Source organism: Fundulus heteroclitus, chromosome 13, assembly GCF_011125445.2.
Source record: "Fundulus heteroclitus isolate FHET01 chromosome 13, MU-UCD_Fhet_4.1, whole genome shotgun sequence".
NCBI classification, from domain to species: Eukaryota; Metazoa; Chordata; class Actinopteri; order Cyprinodontiformes; family Fundulidae; genus Fundulus; species Fundulus heteroclitus.
Genome location: NC_046373.1, coordinates 26,142,816 through 26,152,865, shown reverse-complemented (window position 1 = coordinate 26,152,865; position 10,050 = coordinate 26,142,816). Strand labels below are relative to the sequence as shown.

General features: G+C 38.3%; 1 protein-coding gene across 1 annotated transcript; it reads right to left on the bottom strand.

The window, feature by feature from the left end:
* Window positions 1–1,529: 1,529 nt before the first annotated feature.
* Window positions 1,530–6,228, bottom strand: LOC105916451 (tumor necrosis factor receptor superfamily member 11B). Its single transcript, XM_012850981.3, has 4 exons — window positions 6,191–6,228; window positions 5,586–5,991; window positions 5,332–5,499; window positions 1,530–2,216 (listed from the first exon to the last, which is right to left on the bottom strand). Exons 1-4 carry the CDS (start codon window positions 6,191–6,193, stop codon window positions 1,903–1,905), a joined length of 891 nt encoding a protein of 296 aa, XP_012706435.2. The 5' UTR covers window positions 6,194–6,228; the 3' UTR covers window positions 1,530–1,902.
* Between the last annotated feature and the right edge of the window lie 3,822 nt (window positions 6,229–10,050).

Here is a 10,050-nt window from a genome sequence, read left to right as displayed (position 1 = left end):
AACGCTTAAATTTGTTTAAATGTATGTTTTAATTAGTTCACCACAGTGATGCAAAATCCTCTTAGAGATCTTTGGAAATAATTTGCATCAGATGTTTTCCTTTTCTGTGTACTTAAAATATTTAGCTCATGGTAATGCATGTTGTTTGCATGCATATTTTTGAATACTAATAAATAAATGACACAAAATATTACATTCAGGGTAAGCTCAAACTGTTATTTTATTGCTTTTTTATGTGAATGGAGACTCATGAATTCTCAGTGTGGGTGAAATGCTGCTTTGATTCTGCATTAATATGGCACCACAGAAGCATTGACTTGACATCCAGTCAGTCTTTGGCTTGTGCATGAATGCACATTGCCTGTTAAAACTCATATTGCCACACATGGGAAAGTGATGGGAATGATGTTTGGAGATGCTGTACACCCAATCAGACTGAGTTTGAGATACATTGCAAAGACGAGTTCTTGTGAAGTCCACCTTCATCTGCACTGTGTTAGGCGGGTTAAGCTCCAGGTGGTTCTGACCGGACCAACTAACCAGCCGATCCGCCTTCTGACCATACGCAGACTCATTGCCGTCCATCATACAGTGATGTTGTCATTAATGTGTGTACAGAGAAAAGATGAGTGGGGAAAAAAACACAACCCTGGGGGCCAACAGTGCTTATGGTTCTGTTAAAAAACTGACCTGGCTGTGGTCACCCCAGGTTCTTTGGCTGAATAACGTGGTGTTTCTATTGTAGACTTCCGTAGTAAACCGAAACTAAATTTACCATATTTAATCTAAAAGGCAGAGGGACGTTTGCAGCTTCAGTACACATTAAGTAGGACCCATTGTGTACACCCATTCAGAGGTGTGCACAGTATGACATCCGTGTTCCGTTCATCAGATTGGTGGAGAACATACTATAATGTAGACGTGTCCAAGCTGACACATCTTCCCCTAATCAGTCACTATGTCCAATCTAAGTATGTCAGACTCTGTGCCTCCAGAGTCCATTGACTATCTGTAATTTACATGGTAACCGACTTTGCAGTCCAGTCTCCATAATCTCATAATCCCTAACAGTTCTTGTGTGGGAAAATATCCTCCCCAATCTCACCTTAAATCAGTGAATACGAATACCTTTGCATCATAGTGAACATATTAACATTTGTCTTACAATATATCACATTTGGCTGTAGGGGTTAGCTCAAACTATGTTTCTGTATCTTGTGACTAGACAGATATATTTGTGGAAGTAACCGTGTTCTATATCTACTGCTACTCATTTCCTATTTTACCTTAAAAAGACTTAAAAGTATAGAATGACGCTGTAAAAAAAAGCATTGTCTTAAATGTTTGCTGCAGTCTTTGGCCTGTGCATGATTGCACATGATCTCTGAAATCCAAACTTTACGCACATGTGGAAGTGTTTACCGAAGACAGAGCTGCACCCGTGATGATTGATTTTAGGCCAATACAATTATTAGTTTTAAGGGATATTAGAGTTCAAGCGTCATGTATTGTGAAAAAATGGTTACCACTGATTGTACATGTTTTGCTTTATTTTGAACTATATATGCAGGAAGATTCCGAATAAAAAGCACAACAAATCACCAATTCTTTATGCATAAAATAAAAAAGCTCTTGCTTGAATCTAAACTTTCTTTAAATAAATATAGAAATAAATTAATATTTCCCTTCACTCGGTTAGCTTGAGCACAGAGGCACCACAGTAATACTTTTGAAATACTTTAAGTAAAAGTGACAGGTGATAAATCTGCCTCAAGCAGAAATAAATAGTGGAGGTAGATTAATGCAGCCTGATACTTTCCAACATTTAAAAGCTAATGCCCAGCTTATTTTTTATATGAACTCAACATCTTTTAAATCACCTTGGTGCAAAGCTACCTCCTTCTAGCATCCGTTATGACACTCCTTTGATAGATTTTTGTCAATTGCATTCAGAATATTCTGCAGTTTCTCCCCAGCGTGGGAGGCCCTCATTTTAATCAGAATGGCTGGAAGCTGTCGGATCTGCATCGGAGTGGCAGATGAAACCCAGCTGCTGATGCGCGAGTGAAGTTCTGAGAAGCTGAGCTCCGAAGTTCCTTCCTGCTTCCTGACATCATCAGGTAGAAGCTTGTGCACGATGCGACGCAGCCGTTTGATTTTTATTTTATGATGTATGAAAAAGGCAGGGATGATTTCCCGGAGGTATGCGGCTCCATCTACAGAGAGGAGACAGGCGGTCAGGACATCACAAAGCATTCCATGCACACTAACAATTACAATAAGGCAGCCACAAGTAATTTAGAAAGTAGAAAGTGAAACTAAATATTCACCAGTCATTAATCATTGTTTGGTAACGATTTAAATAATTGTCAGTTACTGAGAAGTAGAAGTGGTTTAGCTATGTTAGAGACTTGGTGTTCAAATATACAAGCACAGATCAATAGAAAGATATAATAATAATAATAATAATAATAATAATAATAATAATAATAATAATAATAATAATAATAATAATAATAATAATAATACATTTTATTTAAAAGGCGCCTTTCTGGACACTCACGGTCACCGTACAAAAGGATAAAAACACAATGTCAAAACACAAAATAAAAGCCATTTAAAAATACAAAGGCTGAGACAGGGAAATTGATAATAAAGAGAATAGGCAATCTTATACAGATGAGTTTTGAGTTGTGATTTGAAATGGTGAAGTGAGCCCGTGTTTCTAAGTAGGGGTGGTAGAGAGTTCCAAAGGCGGGGGGCAGAGCGGCTGAATGCTCTGCTCCCCATGGTGGTGAGACGGGCGGAAGGGGTGATGTGGTGGATGGAGGGAGTTCTTGTTATAATGCGGGCAGCTGAGTTCAGGACCAGTTGTATAATGTGATATTTACACAATCATTTATGCATGCCACAATAAAAGCACCTGAAATAAAATAACTTTTTCGCAATTAGCTAATTTTGTCTTAAAGGTTATAACTTTTTCGTTAAAACAATGCATTTTTAAAAAAGTAAGACATCCACAGAACCTGTAGTGTTGCAGAATAAAAGTATGCATTTTACAGAAAAATACATATAACTCGTTGTTTTATAAATTTGGATGTGTTTGCTAATGTCAACCTGCATGCTAGCGCACCTGCCGACCGGCTGGCAAACAGTAGCGGGTGAGCGCGAGTTTGCCACCTACTGCCCGGGAGGAGTTAAACTTGGATGGATAATAATTAATATTATACCATGTGCCACCCCACTATTGTTGTTATTATTATTATATAACTAATATTGATAATATTAGTTCTGCCTCTTGGATCTCCATTTCATAAGAATTTGTGAAAGTATTTAAATATCTCTGAGAAACTCAGATACATCAGACGCTCTAACGTGATCATTAAGCCAAACTGGATACAAGAGGAAAAACACATTCCTGTAACCCATTCATAAAAGAGAAAAAAAAATAAATAAATAAAAAAAAATAATAAAAAAAAAATAACTCCACTCTCATTGGTTTTGCTGCCTTAAATCCCGCCTTCCCTCTTCCTGATTGGCTGTTTTCTAGTGCGTGTGTGTACGTGCATGTTCGTGCGTGCTTGATTTCAGTTTTGATTTATACTGGGATACTGCGGTTACTACGATTAATACTAGGCTACGAAGCTAGTCACAGTTAAGAAACTAAATATTATCTGCACTAAAATAGGTGAAAGCTGCTGAGCGCAGTTCTGAACAGAAGCTGTTTTGAATTGTTGAACTGGAGAAATGTAAGTTTGTTTTATTATTAAATGTAAATATTATTTATTTTGTTTTGTATTTCGTTGTTATTGTTGTTTTAATTTTTTGTCGACCCTTTTATGCAGTTCAGGTATAAATAGCAGGTGTAATTTCTTTTACATAAGATACAGTATAACAACATTAGATGCCGCCTAAACAGCTGCTATCTTTTGTTTAGACTTTTGCTAAGTTATAATAGCATGATTAGGATTCCACAAAATAATAGTGCTATTTATTTGACTATTTCTACTTCTAGAATTAGAATAAAGACAAATACAAACAGAGGAACACTGTTTACATTGGTTTCATTGTACATGGATTTCCACACTGTCCATTAGTAAATTAGTACAAACCAGGGGCAGAGCTAGACATTCTCATCATCAGGGGCTTAGTCCACAACATATGTCATCATTACCAGGGTAATTTGGTATTGGTAAGGAAATAATTAGTTGTCTGAGAAGATGTAGGTAAAGAGAAGCTGTTATCTACACTGTAAGAAATGTGTTTGGAATGTTAAGGTAAATTACATGAAATGGGCTAAAGAGAGTAACTACAGCCCAGCTGTACATTTGTTGTTTGAATTTAATATTTGAAATTATGTCAGTGTCAGTTACAGTTCTATTTCCAGTGCAGAGTAAATACAATAAATTTATTTACAGTCCCTTGAATGTATAATTTTGCTTTATGATACAGAGAGAGTATCTTAGATAAAAAAAATAGGGGTGGGGTTTATCTCTGCATATTTCAATTCTTCAAAAGAAAATACAGGATAGACAACAGACGTATTGTGACTATATTTGGTTTAATAGTAATAATAAGGAAACTGTTTATCTTAATCTGAGTTAAAAAAAAAGTTCAGTATGCAAATTCATAAAGGATATGCATAGGGACTTATTAACTTATTAGCAATTTATATATATATATATATATATATATATATATATATATATATATATATATATATATATATATATATATATATATATATATATATATATATATATATATATATATATATGCTTCTCCACAACTGGGTATATATCCAAACTGCTAAATTTGTCTCTCTTGTAAGCAAAGCAATACGACAAGAAGGAAAGTGTACTAATAGCAGCCCTTTTTTCAGCCAGCTGACAAACACTGTGCAGCAAAAGGTGGCTGTGGGCTACCATGTTTTGCTCTGTTAAGCCAGAGAAAATTAAATTTCAAGAAAGCTAAGTTAGTTTTTTGTCTTTAGTGAAATTATTCCTTACTTTTGTCAATATAGCTAGTCTAACTATTGGCATCATGCAGGTTTTACAAATGCACAAGGTTTTATCGCTTGAAAACATTTCAATGTGTTTGTCACTGCTTTTGGATGGGCCTATGTTGTAGCTTATTTGAAGAGCTTTAGCTCAAAAGTGTGTCAACTCTAAGAATCTTACATCTGGACTAAAAATGGAAAGCCTGTTGTTCATGCCAGGAATCACAGTCAACACTGGGGGCTGAGCACCCCTAAAGGTCTCATCCTAGAATCGCCCCTGGGGTACAGATACATTAAACGGACTATTTCGGGGTTGATAGAACGCATCTTACCCTTGACCTTTGCGCAGACGTTGTCGTGCCAGATGGTGCCCTTTAAAACTAACTTCATCCCTGCATTGCCGCAGCTCTGGTGCTGCGTGCAGTTGTGATCGGCGGAGGAAATGTCAGAGAAGGTGCCGTCAGAGCAGATGCGGCACACTGTGTCGGTCTCCGCTGTACCTGCATGCAAAATATTGCAGAGTTAAACATTACTGTTTTTGTTTAGTGTGAACTGATACTCTGAGGATTTAGATGGGTTGTTGTACCTCTGGTGAGCACTCCGTACCCGGATGGACACTCGCTGTGTTGGACGCACATGTCGTAGTCCTGACGGTAGAAGTAACCCTGTTTGCACTCGCACTGACGGTCGCTGTCTGCGCTGCATTCCTTCTTCACCACCTGGTTCCGTCCGCAGATTCCGCAGCGCAAACACTGCCCGATGTAGTTCCAGAGCTCCGTGAAGGAGCCCTTCGGACACGGAGCGCAGTCGCTCTTCGTAACGGAGGAGCAGCTGGCGCGCAGGAAGGTTCCCGGCGGGCAGCGGTCACACTGCACCGTCCTGCCGGTGAGCGGGTCGGTGTGTTCGTAGGTCGGCGGGGCGGTGATGCCGTGCGCCAGCCAGGAGCGCACGGAGAGCAGGAGGAACAGCTCGGTTAGGAACGGTGAAATATCCTGGAGGGAGAAAAAAAAAGAACATATAACAATATAAAACAGGAAACAACAAGGATATAAATGTACTTTTAGAGCAGTTGATTTTAACAGAGTAATTTAAAGCTAGAATAAAATATTCCGATGAAAAAAACATTCGGCCAGATGCTGCCTTCACAAAACGAGTGTTGAGCGTGAGAGCTCTCTGCTGCACTCCACCTACCATAAGGAAGATGAAAGGGCTGGACCAATCTCTCTGCTTCCCAGCTCTTATGTGTTGGATAGTGGACACACCTGACCTTTTTATATTTCAAACCAAAGGGCTAGGGGAATTCCTCGTTTCTGTAACACTATGAACCAGCCAGTATTTCACGTGATTTCTGAGAGCAATAGCTGTTAATTAAATTGACTTATTCAAATTAGCCGGAGAATGCTTACATGTTTCTTTCACTTAAGTCTTCTGTGCATCTGATCAAAGACATTTCGATATACAGATGCATCTAAATAATGGAGCATAATCTAATAGTTTATTTGTTCTGTTAATTTTGATGATTCTGGCTTAACTTTAATGAATATTGATATTCAGTTTCTTACAAATGTAGGAAAGACCCAGTAAAAAAATATTTTTAGTACATAAATGTGATGCTTTGTCCTACATAGTGATGGCGGCTGACTTGTCATTTGAACAGCAGACAGTCCTTCACTCTCACCTCCATGGAGGTTAAGTCGTGACATAAAAATAGCATTTCACAAAGACCAGTGAAAGAAAACAAAAAAAACAACATTAAAAATAGTGAAAAGTACGCCCATGAGCTGTACAGTGGTTTCCCTCCACACTTGGACATGGCTCTTAAAACACTGGAAAATGAGATCAGTATCTTTAAAAAGTCTGTCTGCACCAACAATTCCTAATAAGAGGCTGCACTAAATTTGAACTTAAAGACATGAACCAGCAGAGGCAGATGATTTGATCTTTCTCCCAAAATCATTGCAGACTGCAAACTTTAAACAGGATTTTAAACAACTTGGATGCTCTACCACTTGTTCTCCATGTTGAGGGAGCTTCATAATTGAAATGCAAAGTTTACTTGTGGTGTGGCTCAACACAAGGCCTGGGACAGCTGTTGCTCATGTCTTGCGGCGGTGGTTTTGAAGGACTTAACCCAGCTGCAGCAAACGCCTAGTGAATTTCCCCAAAAATCTTGTGTGGGGTTTGCTTTATAATTGCGTCAAGGCTGTGGTGCATCATTTTCGGCAAAACTATTTCTTCCACTGAACCGTCCATTCAAATGCTTGAATATGGAACTCTGTCAACAGCGCGGTTATGTAGCAATGACATTTAAAGGTTATTCTCTTTGTGGACGGTGACAGTGAAGGAAAACTGTCAAGTCAGCAGTCTTCCTCGAAGATTTCATAAGCTATAACAATCTTGCATTTCTGTGTCATTTTTTGTGTGGGTTTTATGTAATATTATTTTCTGAGAATCTGAATTTTGGATTTCCGTTAGCTTAGAGCCATAATGATAGAGGTGAACAGAAATAAACATTTGAAATATATCACTGTGTTAAAATTAAAATGTGGCAGAATTATATTTAAAATATAATTTTACTTTATAATGCGTTTCTGTCGAAGAAATAATAATGTTTTGGGTTGGCCCAGCCAGAGTCCCATCCTAATCTCATAGATAATCTGTGGAGGGAGCTAAAGATTAGGGTGATGTCAAAAGGCCTTTTAACCTTAAAGACTCATTGCAAGATATGAATTGCAAAAAAAATTAGCAGAGACACTAAAGGCTTTTCCACTGATTATTGGAAAACAGTTTTTATTCAAATGGACATTTTAAACAGATACTTTTATCTTAAATTATATCACTTGGTCAGTGAGTTCACTTTTGGAAAGTAATTGCAGAATAAATGAACCTTTCGATCATGTTTTTTATAAGTGGAAATGCAGGTTTTATCCTGGAAACAGAAACATATTTGCCCAGAAACGCAAGCAGGCCACGTGTTCCTTTTTCTAACATTATTTTAACATTAACATCACAATACCTGGTGCAAAGCCACCACACATGGTGGTTTACTTCATTTGTTCTCAACTCACTTTATCTACATAGCAATGATTTACAGGAAGCTTCACCTCGAGGCGCTTTACAAACTGATCCAATTCATGTTTAGCATTACAGAATCTAGTTTAGTCCAAATCCGGTTCAAATCTGTCCACTTCAAACGCAATCCTGTTAAAAGGTGTTAGGGACACACTTTGGAGAGATCAGAGGATGAGGGGAGGTTACTGGCTGCAGACAGGAACAGATGTAAGGTGGATTACAGAAACAGCTTGCTACACGTGGAACAGAAACAAAAACCTGAAAAAAACACACATCTAATTTAAAAAAATTCATGCAACAGACTAACCTGTCATCCACCTATGTGGTTATGACATTTTTGCTGGTCAGTAACACAATACTTTTAGGGAATGAATCCTTTTACGCACGATGATGAATACTTACACCGCCATCTGGTGGTGGTAGGAGAAATTGAAAAAAAAAAAAAACAACAACCCTGCAGAATAATTTCTAGATGAAGCCTAAAGCACTCAGAAATGTCAGGAAGCCGCGCTGAACAAAACATTTTCAAAGTAAGAAATCTAGTAAAATGTCACTGTTACTGCTATTGCGCTGACATCCATGAAAGTGTTGCTTTTTTGAATTGACTTTGACATTTTCTTTTGTGTTCAAACAGTATAAGTCCACCAAGCCGCTTAAGGTAGACACTTGTGGACAGTTGGACTTAGCCTTGGGAACAATATACATTAGAGTTAAATGATTGCAGCAAGGCAATTATAAAAATGTAGTTTTCAAAATATTTTGATGGAAATACCCTTGGATGTTGTCCGTCCATCCGTCCGTCCGTCCGTCCGTCGTCATCTGCTTATCCAAGATCAGGTTGCAGGGGAATCAGGTCCACGTGGGAAAAAACAATATCCTCCAGCTCACATTGTAGGATCCAAAGGTGTTCTGAGGTCAGACAGGATATATAATCCCTCCAGCAAGTTCTGAGTCTGCCCAGTATCTCCTCCCAGTGAAAAGTGTGTGTGTGAGGAGGACCTCCAAATGGAGGCACAAAGACGGTATGCTGATCAAATGACTAAACCACTTAAACCGATGGTGCATTCCATTTGGCTTGGAAATCAAAAATAGGAGCTGCAGGAGAGTTGCAGTTGCTACATGTAACATTGTCACACCTTTGGAGGCTTTGAAGTGGTTCCTGAAATCCAGATGAAATATCATAGTTCTGTTCTCAACAGCTGTGCCTCGGCCAACAGCTTCCTTATATTTTGCATAATGACTTCTCTTCTGGTACCTTTAACAGATTCTCTCTAGTTTTGTTTTTGTCTGAGGACGGACACCACAGACCAGAGGGGGGAGACTATATTTTTGTCTGGTTGAAAAGGTGACTGTAGTTTCCAAACGAATAAAGAGACATTGAATGTTTGGTAAATATTTTAAATTCTTAATGCATTTTTCTCAATATATAATTCCTCTGTCAAAAGCACAGGCATTGATTTAGCAGACCATTGCTGGAGATCATGAGGATCCCGTCCACAACCCACCGAGGCCAGTAGAGGATTTAGATGTCTCCGTTCTCAAACTTTTGGTGAACCGCTAGTTAGATGATACTTCATTTATTTTGCTGGAATTATAATTTCCACCTTTGAAACAAAGCCTGATTTACTGTCTTACATTGTTGTTGCAAAGGATTATTCCAGGTTATTGTTCTGACCGAGCTTTGAGGCCCTGAACATTTCCTTGATGTTGTCCTCAGCAGGTCTCAAAAGATGGCTCTGAAGAACCAACAGCAGGACGGCCGCTTTCTTACACACCGGATTCTAGCTAATTTCTCTAAATGCAAACGGTTTTCTGTTATCCATGAATACTTGGCCAAAACAGATAGAGCTGTCCCACAAAAAAAAAAAAGGTTCCTGCTGATCAAAACATGCAGGGATAAATATTGCTTGAACGTTTATCCATTATCTGAGACTAATGTCTAAATGAAGCAAAACTTGCAAAGAAAGAAAAAAAAAAGG